The following is a 16,314-nucleotide window of genomic DNA, read 5'->3' as shown; positions in this document are numbered from 1 at the left end:
AGAGGGTTGAGACACAGTCTGTGTAGTTTCAATGGGTGCCTTGAGGATGGCGATGAACCGATAACCACACGGCGGGAGATCGAGGGAATCCTGTTGCCTAACCAATCAGCGAGCCCTGATGGTGCAAAGTGGGGCCCTCGGCAGGCAGCAAGTAAAGATGGATTATATTACCAGTAATACAGTTACCGATTACGTATTTCGGCTAATGCCTTAGGCAAATTCCAAGATTGATGACTGAGTAGGGTTTGATATAACTTCCCAACTATGCGATGTCTACTTAATGTTATTGAGTAAGAACTTTTTTCCTAAGTATCATGTAACTTGATCAGTTCCTCATCCGGTCATCACTCGCGAGACACCGACATCCCGCGCCCTCTTTTCGCTGAAATTGTGCAGGCGTTCCCCAATCAGGTAAACGTCATCACGAATGGTGGTCCGCCAAGCCGCAACTCTCCTCAAGAGTAGGTGAGACAGCCATGTGGAAAGCACAATCAGTAAGGCGATGGGGTATGCATAGCGATATATGTTGGGTTGTACTCCAACGCTGGAGTAGAAGAAAGACCAGCGCACAATAACCCCAAACGACAGAGGTAATGTGACAGCTGCAGCGGTGAAAAGGAAAAGGGGAATGACCAAGGCACGGGTTGCGATACCAGCTTTGGGTCTCAACCACCCGTCCTTGAAGATGCCATTGATCACAGCAGCTGCCCAAGAATGGGGCTGCCACAAAGTCAATTTGATGGCCATCTGGACATACAACACCCCGAGTGCCCAATCTTGAACCACGTGGACAACATGGGACTGTCCATCGCCGAAGAAAGTGTGCGCAGGGATCAGAATGTAAAGCTCAGTGAGTAGTGCGAAGAGAGATGGGAGGACGATGATGGCAACAGTAACGATGTAAAGAAGCCGAGCAACGTGCATCACGAGCTCCAAGCTCATCTGTGCGGCCTGACGAGGAGATCGAAGGTATGGACCCGAATGAGCCCGCGCAATGTCGTATGCCGTGCGTGAGTAGTATGCCAGGTATGCAAACGCACCGACCACGCAGAGACCGCTCGAGAAGGCGTAGACATCGTTCACCGGGGCCTGGCTGGCGGAATATGACATGATGATCTTCCGCCCAATGATCAGAGGGACAATGGTGATGCCTACTCCAGTGGTGGCGGCAAACAGCCAGATCAGAAGAATAAATGCAGCGATGCGGGTTCGGAAAGAGGGAGGGATGTAAACTTTGGTGAACATGCTACTGGATCGACCGTGAAGGCCATCGGCAAGATCCGGCTTTCCGTCAACACGCTCGTTATCCTCCGTGACATCCAAGAAAACGCGGTTGCCTTTTGGAATGCGGACTTGATCGGAACCAGGAGCTCGGACGTAGCGACCATCCCGCAAGAAGTAAACATCGTGGTTCGCCTGTTCGGCTGCAGCCTGTTGATCGACGCCGATGACTGGATGTTCGTAGTCTCCCTTGCTTCCGGTGAGAAGACCCCACCAAGTCTTGCGGACATGGTAACCTTCTTCCTCGATGTGTCGTTCTGGGAAGAAAAAGTTGCTGAGGCGGAGGAAGTGGGCGCATTTGTGGAACCACCAATCGTACAATTCATGCAATCCATCCGATGGTTTGAAGGATTGGATGATGACCGGCAGCACAAAGTTATAGAACAAGAGATCGACCGGGAACTCGAGCATTGGCGCACTCGCCGACCAGTGGATGGGAAGAACCTCATCAAGAGCAAAATGTAAGCCCCATACAACTCCCCCAAGCACACAATGACCAGTGCACCGTAAACAAGGGCACTGAATCCAATCTTGCGAAGTTGGGTGGTGATGCTTCGTTCTAGAACATCCCTTATCGGGTGGAAAGTCGGATCATCGGGATCACGAATGAAGTCTACAGAAAAGCAATTAGCAGGCCAATCAACACCTAACAGGTGATCAATAACACTTACAAAGGACACCACTCCGTAGGATCTTTCGGCACATAGAGACGAACAGGGCGAAGTGGAACATGTAGCATGTTCCAACGAACCAGTGTACGAAAAGTGATGTGAGGGGCGAGGAGGCTGTGAAGGCAAGGCGAGAGACCACAGTAGCTTCCGAAAAGAGAGGAAGTAAAGCTAGGTCAAGAAGACTGCCACAGTACAGAGGGAAAACAATCATCTCAATTCCAATGATGAGGATGACTTTCATGACTCCACCCGCTTGGATCAGCACTTCAGCAACCACACCCTCGATTCTTTGTCCGCGGTTGGCCCCAGTTAGCAGTCCAGTGATGCGGAGATATAAGAGGCCAACAAGCGATGCGAGGAGATAACCCATCAGAATTGCAATGGCACGATCCTTGGAGTCCCAGGTGGCCAGGTCATAATCAACAGGCGCTCCTGCTGACGCGGCCTTAGCTGCGCTTGCACTCAAAAGCCTCTTTCCCGGAAGAGCGAAGAGCGAGGAATTGCCAAATTCGATGAATTGTTGTTGAACTTGACCAGCGTACTCCTTCATAAAGGTGGTATCAAAGTCGAATTTGAAAGCACCCGGTAGGCCAAGAGTCACGATCCGCAAGGGAATGTCATACGATATGAACTTTGCGGTGACATAGATGGACTGAGTCACAGCGCTGATGCGAGCCTGGTGTAGCTTGAGTGCCTGGTGTGAGAGGACTGAGAACATCGGAATATCAGATTCGTGGAAGACCAAGAACGCTTTGAGCACATTGTTCAAACGCCGGCTGCTAGCATCTATAAGAGAAAGCGATGCGCTGGTGACTGATTTGTTTTGAGGAATCCATTCAACGAGGGGGACAACACCGCCGAGAGGACTCAACAGGATCTTGAAGACAAAGCTGAACCAGTACATGACGTATCCCACGGCGCCAATAAGTGTGTCGAGGACGACATCAGCAACAACCTCGACAGCGGTCAAAGGGACTCCAATTAGAAGTTCTAGGGGATTTGCGAGCAGCACGAGAGCAATTTTTCCCCAGAGGTAGGGAAGCCAGATACCAATGGCTACTGTGAAAGCAATCAAGAGGGCACAGAAAACGCCATTTTGGAAAAGTCCAAAAATGGGACCTTGCATGCCGATGAGATCCATGATTCCTTCGAAGTCATCGCCATCAGCAGCTTCAAGGTCGTTGGGATCTAGCCCAGCTTCCGCGGCGGCGGCAGCATCGGCAGCAGCATCGGCTGGCTCATCCACCACTCGGTTAGGCAAAGGCACGAATGGGTCTTCCAAGGCCGGATCTTGAACGATGTGCTCGTCGTCCTCGGGCACTGGCTCTTCTGCGTCCCGCTCTACAGGTGTGATGTCACCCCAGAACCAATCGATGATTCTTTCGGTGACGGCTTGTGGAGGCCGATCAATCGGTTGCTCGTTGAGAGATGTGGCATGTTCACCAGCTGTTGCTTGTTGGTCCTCCGGAGTATTCTCGGCTTCAGAGCCTTCGCGCTGAGCATCGGTGCTACCTTCCCCGGCGTTGAAGTGGAGCAATCTATCATCCGGATTGTGGGGCTGGTTTGAGGGACCTGCGGCCGTGCGATCGATAGTGACCCCAGTCATGGCGTTTACAAACCAGTCAAGATCATCTCCATGAGCCTCTTCCCGGAGTATCCGCAACATCTCATCGTGATCACCATGTGTCCGGGCAACAAGATCTCGGAAGGCCAAAGCCCTGGCCGTTGGAGCAGAGTCATCTGTCTCATCTTCCGGGTCAAATGTGTTTTCCCGCGGTTCTGGCTGGAATGCAAGGAGACCATCCTCGGAATCAGTCCACGACGGAGCTGGTGAGTTTGGGGCGTAAGCAGGTAGGTCGTCATCTTCTGCCTCATGATCGTCGGCAGGCTCATTGTTGATCGGGTTTTGTGGCTGAGCAAGAGCTTGTGCGGGTTGGTCAAAGCCCCCTTCTTCATTGAAGCGCTCGTTGAGTCGGTTATTGGCATTGGCAATCAGCTGGAGAGCTGCTTCGCGCTCTCCCTCTGCGATGTTTGCCATCGGTTGCTGCTGAACAACCCACTCCCGAATGAGGAACAGCAGGATAAACGCAAGAACCACCAAGAGGGTGATCAATTGGCCTTCCAGTGTGTCAATGATCATGTTGTTAATTGTGGGATACGGTGTCAATGTTTTTAAGAATTTGACATCCGAAAGCCATGAGGGGTACCGTGGCTTGGCTGAGCTCACAGTAGAGTTCTGCTCTGCGCTCGTTTGTCCGACAGTCGAAGTAAATGCAGGCATGAAGAGAGTAGGAACTAGTTTTTTGATCATGGTGAGCATGAGTGGCTCGCCGGAAGAAAGATTAGAAATGGATGATGGTGATGCAGACGGTGCGGCCATAGATGAGATCCCCGTACTTGAGGTTTTAGAGATTGACTCGACGATAGCAGCATTCACAGCGCTTCCATTTGACCCTAAGTGACCTAGTCCTTCGTTGGCAAATTGTGCGGCCTGGTTTCGAGCATGTTCGGTGGCAGACCAGCGACCATCCGCAAGCCAGAACAGTGCTCTCCAAATTGCGCGCATGGACCACGGCAACCATCCTAGCCAGACGAATGCGACGAGGACAAATCTCATCCATGTCAACAGTGTCCTGAAACACTGTATCACTGCTTGCTTGACGAAAAGAGGCGCAGGGAGGTTTTGGGGCATGTTTGGGTCATAAAGCTTCGTAAACCGGAATGGCGTTTTGCACAGCTCGCAGTGTTTCTTCTGCGAGTGCGACAGCCATTCTACCAGACAAATTTGGTGGACAAATTTGATACTCCCGCTGCACTTGCACGGGTAGAAAAGCGGTTCCTCGTCCGTGGCTTCGCCGTGGCATATACGGCATGTGTCTAGGTCGTCGAAACCCTTTTCCCTTTCGTCGTAAGCCGGGTCATTCATTACGTCGGGAAACGCGGTGGAGTCCGCATGGGTGCGGAAATGGCTGTCCGCTCCCTCCATTGTGAGATCGCTCCGAATCGACGGTGGTACTCGGATTAAATGTTCACCATGGTCTTAGGCTCGCGATAAAGATGTAAACATGCGGGCAGGCTTGGGTTGATGGGCGGTCCAAGTCAAGCTGAAAGAGAAAGTTAGTAACACAGATCGACATCAAGACAATTGCCACGGCGAATGATAGGACCAACCTTGCAAGCTTGCAGATCATAGAGGTGTGAAAGCGATCAGTTCAACCTGCTTCCTTCTCCCAACCCACCCGTGCTATGTCAGCGGTAGTATCGCTGGGACATAAAATACGCTCATTGGCTGGTGGCTGTGCGGTAATGTTCTCGTATTATTGTATCTTAATTACATTCAGCCACCGATGACCTCACCCTGCTTCCAAAATAATCGTCTCTGATTGTGTCATATTGGGAGGCCCTTGCTCTCATTTAATATTGTGTGTTTTCCTTCCAAGCTGGCTCTTGATCTCTTTTCACATCAGAGTACCTTTGGTAAATAATATATCAAGTCGAAGAGATTGACCGCGGCCCGTGAAAGTCCAGTGCCAAGACCGACGCGCGCATTCCCATCTGCAGCTCTGCTAGGATCCTATTTCGAGCTTCGATCTCACCGTTCAGCGTTCAAGCCGTGAGCTTCTTTCCGATGCGGTAGTTTTCTTCACTGCTACTTTATTCAAGCGCGGACGGGAAACGCTCCGAAAATACGACGGCCGACCTACGTTTCGCAAATCGCGTGGCCTCGTGCGGGTCAACTACAGACAACATGGTCGTGAAGGAGAATGGTCAAGTGGCAGACACATCTAAGCCGAATGGCACGACGCCTATCAAAACGGCAAGGAAGCAAGGATTTGTCCGGTGGACTGCTGGACTCGTCGTGAGGTAAGTACCGCTCGTGCCATTCCTTCGACGGAAGACTAATATTCGGATGGCTTAGACTCTGTATATGGTACGCGCTGGTTTCACCGTTCTTCCAATGCCCCTCCAATCTTGCAGGTCTTACGCAGGAGTCTCCGCGAGTCTGCAAGCCTTATCTGATTGCGCGATCACACGTCGAGCCATACATCACACCTTACTATGATGTTTATGCTGCGCCTTACGTCGATCAAGCCCGCCCGTACGTGGAGGTCTTCAATCACCGTGTCTACACTCCAGCATCAAAAGTTGCTAAATCGGGATACGAGAAGTATGGTGCCCCAGCTTTGGAGCAGGCTCGGGTATATGGGGCTCAACAGTGGGATGTTCAAGTTACACCGCGGCTGCAGACAGCTCAAGACCAAGCGTACCAGCTCTATCTGACTGAAGTTGACCCATATATTCAACGGGGTGTTGCTGTTGTATCGCCATATTATCAAAAAGCCAACACTGCTGCACTTACTGTGTACTGGGGCCATCTGGTGCCTTTCTACACACAGTCCAAGCCTTTCATCGGAAAGGCTTACTCGACAAGTCATGGTGTGCTCACAACCCACGTAATGCCTGGTGCCCAATATACCTGGTCATCCGTGATCTATTTCGCCAACAGCTCGCTATGGCCGCATGTGACCGGTCTTTACTCGGAACAAGTTGAGCCACAGCTAGTGAAGATTGGCCAACGCCTGGCGAGTTACAGAGAGGGCAAGCGACTTCGTGCCGTTGTTGAAGAGTCAGACAGGTAAGTTCCAGATGGTCACACTTAAACGCCCAGGGCTCTACTAATTCCTTGTCAGCAGCTCCACTGTGCAACCTGCCACTACCTCGGTAATCAAATCAGAAGAAACGCAGGCCACAAGCACCGTGACGTCCACATCTACCACCGAAGCACCTGCCAAACCCACCCTGTCTCCTACCGAGCAAGCACAGCAAGCGCGTGAAAAGATCGACTCCGACCTTGAGCGGTGGCAGAAGAAGTTCTCTCTCGCCGCTGACAGGGGCGTTGAGGATCTCGAAGAACGTATTGTGGATATCGTCTCTGCCCTGGTTGCAAGCAGTGCAAACAGCCACGGCAAGAGCCTCGCGACCGCACTACAATCAGTTTCCTCCGAACAAATTTCCTCAACCAGGCACCGTATCAACGAGCTTGCGGAGTCAATGCCAGATGAAGATGCTCCCCTGATCGAAGAGTCCACATCCAGTCTGTTTGTCCAAGAGGTCAGGAACTCTGCAATCTCTGTGAGAGATCGTGCTCACGCTTTGCGGGAATGGTCTGCCTCCTTTGAGGACGAGCTTGTTCGCCGTGTCACGGCGGCGGTGGACTCCACCTTGGATGTTCTCGACAGCATTCGTGATTTAGGATTGCAGGAAATTGGCATGCGCTGGGCCTGGAACGACGGCGTCACGTACAAAGACTGGGCCAAGTACCACGCTCTCAAGGCTCAACTTGAAGAATGGCGCAATGATATTCGTGAAGTCGGAGTTAACCACAGCTCTGTGTCAGAAGCCCGGGCTGTGGCAAATGATATTTTGGACAGTGGTATGCACGATGCTGAAGAAGCCGCCAAGGAGCTTGTTCGATTGAAGAACGTCGGTGTCTGGAAGATTGCTGCTCGTGAAGTGAGCGACAACTTTGAAACAAGAACTGGCGAACCGCCCAGACCTCAGCCCCATGTTGAAGATGAGGAAACTGAAACGGAGACCGAATCTGATGTTGAACACCTGGAGACAGTCTCGGAATCACAAGCAGCGGCCACCTCTGAGGCCTTGGAATCTTCCGAAGAGACTCCCAGTCCTGGTGCATCCAGTGGTGCCGATACCGATGAGCATGATAATGCCAACGACGAGTCATCCATGGCGGATGACATCGTTGTGGAAGAAGAGCCCTCTGCGAGACCTGCATTTGGCGTCGCAGCCGCCGAATTGAACACTCCTCAAATACCTATTCTTGAAGGTGATGACGAAGAAGATGCTTTCCATCATCTGGCGAGCAAAGCCGGTGATACTTACGCCGAAGCAAGCAACGCCGTCAGTGAGGCCATCTATGGTGCATCACCAACCCCTGGCGTTGGCGAGCAGGCAGCATCCTTGGTTGGTGATCAGTACGCCCATGCCCTTTCCGCTGCATCCACCGCTCTCTACGGCACTTCTTTGGGCTCCGGTGAAAAGGTGTCGAGTGCTGCTTATGAGAAATACACTGAAGCCGTTGCCGCGTAAGTAAAATATAAACTCCTCTTTAGAGCATTACCTCAGTACAAATCATATAAAATCGTTGCTAATCCCACTTCCCCGGCTACAGTGCCTCCTCGGTCATTTACGGTACCCCAACTCCAGTCGTACAGTCTTTAGCTAGTGAAGCTAGCTCAACATTCGCCGACTCCACTGCACAAGCTAAAATCCTCTATGATATTGCCAAATCTCAAATCCTTGGTCAAATGTCACAATCGAGTGCTCCTGCTCATGTCCAGCTTTTGGCTTCCATTGAGTCGGCCTATTCTGGATCCCTCCAGTACGCCACTGAGAAGTTGGAATCGAATCTCAACGCTGTCCGAGCTACCCCAGCTCCGTCGGCCGCTGCTGCTTTGGCACAGATATCTTCTATCGCCTCCTCTCGACTCAATCAAGGCCTCAGCCTAGCATCTGAGCAGCTTGCCCAGGTGCAACAAACGGCAACGGCAACCAGCCCATCGGGCCTCGAGCCATTCGTTCTTGATGCACGGCGCCGTTACTACGAGGCCATTGGTCTGGCTCATGACCACTACACTGCCTTTGTCTCAACGGCATCTGATGCAGTTTACGGCTCACCAACTCCAACCCCAGCTCCTGGAAGCTTCAAGGGGATCGTCCAAGAAGCCGGCTCGCAGTATGAGCACGCTTCCTCGTTGGCTTCGGCCAGCCTTGCCGCGGTCGTTGCATCAGCCAGCTCAGTCATCTCCTCTGCGGACGATGGAAAAGCTCAAAGCATTATTGATGATGCTTCATCCAAGTACAATGCTGCCATCTCCGCAGCTTCTGCTTCACTCTCCCTGGCCTCCGTGTCAGCGAGCTCTGCTGTATATGGCACTTCAACCGGCCCAGTTGAATCCTTGTCCAGTCAGGCATCCGAAAACTGGGAAGCTCTTGTTTCCAAAGCCAGTGAACAGATATACGGTGCACCCACGCCTTTTGCGCAACAAGTGATCAACAACGGGGCCGCTCAGTTCGAAGCAGTTCAGGGTATTGTATCTGAACTGATTGCGGGCAAGCAGCCATCTTTCACAGAAAGTGTACTCAGCAAGCTCTACGCCGCATACGAAACACCTTACCCAGCTGCTGCGGTGTCCTCCGCCTCTAGCTACATCAGTGAGGGGTATGAAGCCGCATCATCCGCGGCCGCGGCAGTTGCTTCCGAAATCCCGAGAGTGGAAGATGTCATGCAGCAAGCCAATGATCAGCTTCACGCCGCTGTTGAGGCTGCTCAGGTTGGTATATACGGAGCTCCCAAGGGCTCTTACGAGCAAGTCACAGACGCCGCGGCTGAGGCTTACTCAACAGCAGCTGCTCAAGTCAGCAGCGCTGTGTATGGCAAGGAGTCTGGCTACATTGATATTGCCACAGACGCCATTGAGGATATTCAATCGAAGGCCAGTGCTGCCATCTACGGCGAGGAGCCAAACGCAGTGGAGAGTGCCACATCCCGTCTTGCTGGCGCCGTTGAGAGTGCCAAATCGCAGTTGGCCGAGCTGGCCTCTAGTGCCAGCAGCGTTGCATCCGTTGCTGTTGAAACAGCCGCGACCCACGTGGACGACGCCACTAGCAGCGCGAAGAGTGCTGCTTCTTCGTACAGAGATGAGTTATGATAAATTTCAATTGCGACATGTCATCACCTCTTTTGGGTGTATTTCGTGTCTTTCCCACCCGTATTTGGGGCTCAAACATTTGGCTCTGAGACCCGCGCCATGAATATGCTCTGGGTGGTTTCCAATGCAATATTTCCCACATAGTGTCTCAAGATACCAATTCGCTCGTGGTCTGAGCATGCACAGTTCTTTACTTTTCGGTCTCTATGCTATCATCTTGCTTTCTTTGCAGTCACCTCCTGGTCGGAATACGAGGCTTGGGTTGAAGTGATGAACGTTAACTTTGGAAGTACATAATATGAAATATGAATGAATGGATCTTTTTCCTCGCTTGCAGTACAATTTTATCAGGTATCGAGTACCTATACAACAGCGCTGGGGGTCTTGCCTTTTTCCGGGCCTTTCACCTTGGAATACCTTGGGAACATGTTCGTTTCTCCCCATGAAGCTAGATACCTACCTATCCACCTCCACAGCTCCAGGGCTGGCCCCGGCATTTCCAAGGTTCCAAGCTTGGATCCCTGGGCACCTGAGTAGTTCCAAGGATCTAATTTGAACACTTCAGGGTGTTCACAGGGGGCAGGCAGGCCTTTATTCAATCCTAAGGTTGCTTTTATTCCATGAATCCCTTGATATATATCTGTCCCGAGGTTCGAACCCAAGAAACACTTTTGAAGGCAACATTGCACATGTCTATTATAGCGGACTTCGTGGGTATCTCCAATATTTCAAGGTCCCAAGGTAGCCCTGGAGGTCAGTGGGTAGAATTGGACTTCAAGGTCAGACTTCGAGAATAGTGTTGCGATACCGGTCTGCCCTGCCATGACCACACGGACAGTGGCCATGGTGTTCTTTTTGCTATGAATAAGAGATCCATGGGTACTGAGAAGGTATCAGCTAGCGAATGGGATAAGATTGATTCCATAGACCCTTTTGCTACGAGGAATATATTCTAAAGACCTTGGAAGTTATGGGGAACTTCATCGCGGCAACTTTTGAGCTCTCATCTTACAGTAGCTTGCAAGGTTGATTTGTACACACTTCCATACTCAACAAGATCACCTATACTTCATGGAAGAGCCCCGTTTTTCTTTCTTCATCTGTGTCTTGCTCTTTGGGGCATCAACTTCCTCGCCAGCACCACCACCCATTCCGGCGAATCCCTTCTTGACGCCCATGACAGCGGAATAAGCGGCATAGACGGAATACAGTGGGATGACGGTCCACAGCCACCAAGCGCGGTCATTGAAGAGACAGGCAGCAACGATACAACCCTGTGTCCAATAAAGGACATCCCACATGTATTCCGTCAGACCGGTGGCGTTGAGATCCTCACCGGCAGAACGGAGAGAGCCATCTTCATTATATCGGGGTCGGCCCATGCGGTCCAGGTAGTATTCAATGGCAAGAGTTGGAACTGCCAAAAAGAAGTAAGGCTTCAGGGAGCGAGGGCGCTGGAAGGCGAAGTGCAGCAGGAGGAAGAGCAAGTGCAATGCAGCGGAGATAATGTGAGTGCGCGTGAGAATAGCGCCATTGCGAGTGGCTAAGGACTTAGCAGCTTTCTGATGTACTGTTAGAGACTTCCAATCGCACACAAAAGCTGACCCGGAGTATAGGCCAACAAGCAACCTGGTCAATACATACCTGAGCCATGGTTGAATGTGATTCAATACTCCACGATCTTAAGCCAAAAAGGAATTGAAGAAAAGCTGAAGATGACCTAGTATAAACTAGAATCTCTTGCAGAATTCAATCTTGAATGTGATTCCGATCTGAGGCCCAGGATAGCAATGAGGGAGGGGACAGCGCATGACAGCTGCACATCGGATGATTGTTGCCCTCCACAACATTCACCGCCAACCGGCAGAAATGACACGGCGGCGACCAAAATAACAGAAAGAACGGCTAAGCTTGATGATTTGGGCCAGATTCTTTGATTTCTTTTCTTTTCAGAAACCTGTTAATATGTCCTGCACGTTCTGAAAGACTCACGGCGTGTCTGCAGATGATGTAATCAGACCTCTGTTCGCTTCTTTCTGTCGTTCATCCTCTTACCATTTCCGGCTTGGGTTTACATTCCACGTTCCAATCCTGCAGGCGCATCGAGAACAATCGCTGCATCCAGACGAATAAGTGAAGTTGTTGGGGAGAGTTTCCATGTCTCCTGGGTGCCGTTGGAGTATTCGCTCGCGCTGCAACCTTGATCGCGTTGTTTCCTCCCCGCGTCTTGAAAGACACCAACAAAGGCGCTGGACATTGATGTGACCGATACGCCGAACACCCGAATCCTACGATTGAATCCCTACCTCAACTTTCAAACCCAAAGTTCTACGATCGCCTGACTTGCCCTGCGCTGTCGCATAACGTGCCCCGGACCCCTCACCATGGCCTTGTCCACCGGACATGTTGCCAGCCAGCTACGGCACCTCATTTACTACCAACTCGACAATAATCTAATTCGCAACGCACTTTTCCTTGCCGCGCGCCTCTACGCCTACGAACCGCGATCATTCGAAGCTCAGTATCTGCTTGCCCTCTGCCACCTACACAATGGAGAAGTGAAAGCCGCATTTGATGTCAGCCAGGTTTCGGGCTCGCGCGGACTACACGCCGGCTGCGCCTATGTGTTTGCACAAACGTGTCTAGACCTGGGTAAAAACCTAGACGGTGTGACAGCTCTGGATTGCAGCAAAAGCCTATGGGTTTCAAAAAACCACTGGAGTAAGCTTTCATGAACTTGAACCGAGGAGTCGAGCTTTAGTGCTGACAAAATCGCAGATAAACACAGCGAAACACAGCGACAGCATCTTCCCGACGCTGCAGCAGTGTACTGCTTGCAAGGAAAGCTTTGGCACGCGCACAAGGATCTAAGCAAAGCAGTGGACAGCTACGTGGAGGCACTTAAGCTAAACCCCTTCATGTGGGATGCGTTCTTGGGCTTGTGTGAGACCGGTATGTTTTCTTCTTCTTTCGTAGCCATGGAACCTTCTAACGTGAGAGCAGGCGTCAATATCCGAGTGCCAAATATCTATCAACTCAGCCCTGAACTGCTAGCAATAATCTCTTCTTCGCCAGAGGAAACAATTTCGGTGCCAGACGACACTGGGGTCGAAGAAGCAAAAGTCGCCATGCACCCTTCCGGTAGACCTGAATCTGACCCTTTCATGGTATCTGCATCTCGTGCTGAGCCTGAAACCACCTACGGGAGCTCTTCTCTTTGGCAAAAGCTGAATGGCAGCTCTGCCAACGTTGGATTGGTCGCACAGCCAGTATTTCAGGATGGAATGGAGACACCAGGCGGACAGAGCAGTGGATCCGATGAATTCCGCATCGCCAACGGTGTAACTGATCCAGACTCTACGTGGGATGCACCATTAGCTCCGACCCGAAAGACACGCACAATCCAAACCATGAGCCTTGATCATACAGGGCAGCCTCCACCACGGATGCGCCCAACGGGCATCAGACCCAGATACAAAACACGAACAGATCCAGAAGCTCAACCAACGACACAAATGGAAAGAGAGCCAACCCTTACATCGAGATTTGGCGACCGCAAGCGCACAGTGTCTGGACAGGTCGCTCACCCCCTTCCCCCATCACAACCCACCGAACCTGGAGCACCCCAGCGCCGAAGCGTTCGCCTATTTAATCAAATCAAGCCCACCACAAGCAAGCTTTCAAATAGCACACTCAGCGGCAGAGATGGTCGCGAAATGAAAAAATTACGAGGAGTGCCAACCAAAGGACGGACAGGATCTGTGCCTACCGTTGGCCGTGTTGTCAGTGGCAACCGAAAGCCCATGGAAACCCCCCGACAACGATGGCAAAGATCATCGGAACGGACTGACGCAATCCCATCATCCCATCCCCCCGCTGCCCAAAAATGCCGAACAGACAAAAGAAATGGAAGCCCTAGATTGGCTCCTTGGTCTGTTTAGCAAGCTCGCAGCGGGACATTTCGCATTAAGCCGCTACAGGTGCCACGACGCCATAGCCGCCTTCAATTCCATTTCAACAGGACAACGTGAAACGCCCTGGGTACTTTCACAACTTGGCCGGGCCAATTTCGAGCAAGCAAGCTACACAGAAGCTGCCAAATACTTCGCCCGAGTCCAGAAAATGGCACCCTCCCGCCTCGAAGATATGGAAATCTACTCAACCGTCCTGTGGCATCTGAAAAGCGACATTGAGCTGGCTTACCTAGCACATCAACTGCTCGAGACTGATCGGCTGTCACCTCAAGCATGGTGTGCCATTGGTAACTCTTTCTCTCACCAACGAGATCACGATCAAGCGTTGAAGTGCTTCAAGCGCGCTACGATGATCGATCCAGAATTCGCGTATGCCTTCACCCTACAAGGGCACGAGTACGTCGCCAACGAAGAATACGACAAAGCACTGGAAGCTTATCGGGACGGCATCAACGCGGACAACCGACATTACAACGCATGGTACGGACTTGGTACAGTGTATGATAAGATGGGCAAGTGGGACTTTGCCGAGCAGCATTTCCGCAATGCAGCCAGCATCAATCCCACGAACGCCGTACTCATTTGCTGCATTGGCCTGGTTTTGGAGAAAAGGAAAAATCCCCAAGATGCCCTGGCGCATTACAGCCGAGCCTCCCACCTAGCCCCCAACTCGGTATTAGCCAAATTCCGCAAGGCTCGAGTGCTGATGCAGCTGCGTGAACACCACCTTGCTCTGGTCGAGTTGAAGGCTCTCAAGGACATGGCGCCGGATGAAGCAAACGTGCACTACCTTCTTGGCAAGCTATACAAAGCACTCCATGATAGGCCCAGTGCCGTTAAGCACTTTACGGCGGCCTTGAACTTGGACCCAAAGGTATGTTCAAACATCCCTATTGATACATTAACCGCTAACACCTCCCTAGGCTGCACAATACATCAAGGACGCAATGGAGTCGTTGGACGATGACGATATGGAGGATGAGGACATAGCGTAGACCTGTGACGCTCCAGGTCTATACAGTGGACCCCCTGTGCCCCTTTTTTATGAACTCGGCGTTTTAAGGTCCTATTTGCACAGCATCACTGTGGAGTTTTCTTTTCCAGGTTCAGACCTGGCATGAAGGTGTACTGTACATTAGTTGAATGTGAATTTCCCCATACACCATCACATTGGTGCTTACATCTCTCATTGAAAAGTACCTATTGTAACCTACTCAGTCACAAGATAAAGACCTCCATGGCTGGTATGCACAGATATCCCCCGCTCCCCCGCATGTTTATTGTGTTCGGGTGACAGCGTCATCTGCACATACAAAGCGGTGAGTCGGCATCGGGGCAGAAAAACGATTCAACGTTTCTTCTCCGACTTGCTCTTCCCCACAGTCATGGAGTCTTGATCTTGATCTTGATCTGCTGTTCCACTTCGCTCTCATTCATATCGTTACTTTATAGCCGTGGGCTTGGGTGTGCCCATTTCAGTGAACCAAGTATGTCTTCCTTTTTCTAATCCTAGGACTCCTTGTCTCATCGCATCCAGGTCTTCTATTCCACCCAACAACCGTCACCATGTCTTTCGGCTCTTATATTGTTTCAGGCGTGAGCTCCTTTGTGGTCATAACAGTATCTCTCTTCGCCATTGGCCAGAAAGTGCCCCGTGCCGCCTTCGTCGCTCGCTGCCTTGCTTCGTACGGCTCCCTCCTTGTCGTTGCAGCATATGGCGTTGTCGCATCGGCCTGTCTGCGGTTAGTCGGTTATGGACGTATCTCACAATGGGCAGTTGGACGAGGCTTCAAGTGGATGATGCGCTTTACCACCGGTGTAAAGTTCGAGATTGTTGAAGGCGAAGAACACCTCACTACCCGCCCCGCTGTCTTCATTGGCAACCACCAGACCGAGCTGGATGTGCTCATGCTTGGCTGCGTCTTCCCACCATACTGCAGTGTGACTGCCAAGAAGTCTCTGCGCAACATTCCCTTCCTCGGCTGGTTCATGTCTCTTTCTCGCACTGTCTTCATTGACCGTGCCAACCGAGAGACTGCCCTCAAGGCATTCGATGGCGCCGCTGCCGAGATGCGCGACCACCGCCAGAGTGTTTTTATCTTCGCCGAGGGTACTCGAAGCTACTCCGATGAGCCTACGCTCCTGCCTTTCAAGAAGGGTGCTTTCCACCTGGCAGTCAAGGCCGGTGTCCCAATTGTGCCCATTGTGACAGAAAATTACTCCCACGTCTTGTCGCCCCGCGCCTGGCGATTCAATTCGGGTACTATCAAAATTAAAGGTTGGTCATCTAGACAATGCTCCACGCGCGTTGATAACAGAACTAACTCATCCTCGAATTAGTACTGCCTCCCATCCAGACGCAAGACCTGAGCTCAGGGGATGTGGACAATCTCACTCAGTCTACACGCGCCTCGATGCTAGCGACCCTCGCCTCAATGACCCATGTCCCCAAAATCGAGGTTGATACTTCCCGCGCCAACGGCGTGTCTAGCGCTGTTGAGATCTAATAGCAAAAATGTTTGTCACATTTTACGAGTCATGCCCACGGTGCCTGACGCTGTTTCTTGTGTTTTTTGAGACAATGCTACCTGCGGGCCACCAAACCAAATGTCCTCAGCAACAAAAAAAAAAAACGCCGCCAAAAACTCGATGCGA

The 16,314-nt window shown here is 51.5% G+C and overlaps 4 protein-coding genes across 4 annotated transcripts; 2 read left to right on the top strand and 2 right to left on the bottom strand.

Moving 5' to 3' along the window:
• Window positions 1–333: 333 nt before the first annotated feature.
• On the bottom strand, window positions 334–4,938 carry N7506_002258 (E3 ubiquitin-protein ligase SSM4; the record flags this gene model as incomplete). The annotated part of the gene is made up of 3 exons (XM_056951554.1): window positions 334–1,725; window positions 1,773–1,894; window positions 1,953–4,938. The coding sequence occupies 3 exons, from the start codon at window positions 4,936–4,938 to the stop codon at window positions 334–336; spliced, it is 4,500 nt and encodes a 1,499-aa protein (XP_056817469.1).
• Window positions 4,939–5,700: 762 nt separating this feature from the next.
• Window positions 5,701–9,685, top strand: N7506_002257 (uncharacterized protein; the record flags this gene model as incomplete). Its single annotated transcript, XM_056951553.1, has 4 exons — window positions 5,701–5,816; window positions 5,872–6,588; window positions 6,644–8,059; window positions 8,146–9,685. 4 exons carry the CDS (start codon window positions 5,701–5,703, stop codon window positions 9,683–9,685), a joined length of 3,789 nt encoding a protein of 1,262 aa, XP_056817468.1.
• A 1,058-nt stretch (window positions 9,686–10,743) lies between these two features.
• Window positions 10,744–11,338, bottom strand: N7506_002256 (SND2/TMEM208 family protein; the record flags this gene model as incomplete). Its single annotated transcript, XM_056951552.1, has 2 exons — window positions 10,744–11,247; window positions 11,330–11,338. The coding sequence occupies 2 exons, from the start codon at window positions 11,336–11,338 to the stop codon at window positions 10,744–10,746; spliced, it is 513 nt and encodes a 170-aa protein (XP_056817467.1).
• Window positions 11,339–12,069: 731 nt separating this feature from the next.
• N7506_002255 (anaphase promoting complex subunit bimA) lies at window positions 12,070–16,166 on the top strand (the record flags this gene model as incomplete). The annotated part of the gene is made up of 8 exons (XM_056951551.1): window positions 12,070–12,406; window positions 12,464–12,637; window positions 12,689–13,393; window positions 13,473–14,533; window positions 14,583–14,650; window positions 14,878–14,903; window positions 15,173–15,937; window positions 16,000–16,166. 8 exons carry the CDS (start codon window positions 12,070–12,072, stop codon window positions 16,164–16,166), a joined length of 3,303 nt encoding a protein of 1,100 aa, XP_056817466.1.
• Between the last annotated feature and the right edge of the window lie 148 nt (window positions 16,167–16,314).

Source organism: Penicillium brevicompactum, assembly GCF_028827555.1.
Source record: "Penicillium brevicompactum strain IBT 35665 chromosome Unknown utg000001l_segment0_segment0, whole genome shotgun sequence".
Lineage (NCBI taxonomy): Eukaryota > Fungi > Ascomycota > Eurotiomycetes > Eurotiales > Aspergillaceae > Penicillium > Penicillium brevicompactum.
Note: the sequence above shows the minus strand (reverse complement) of the source record. Positions and strands in the feature narration are given on the sequence as shown.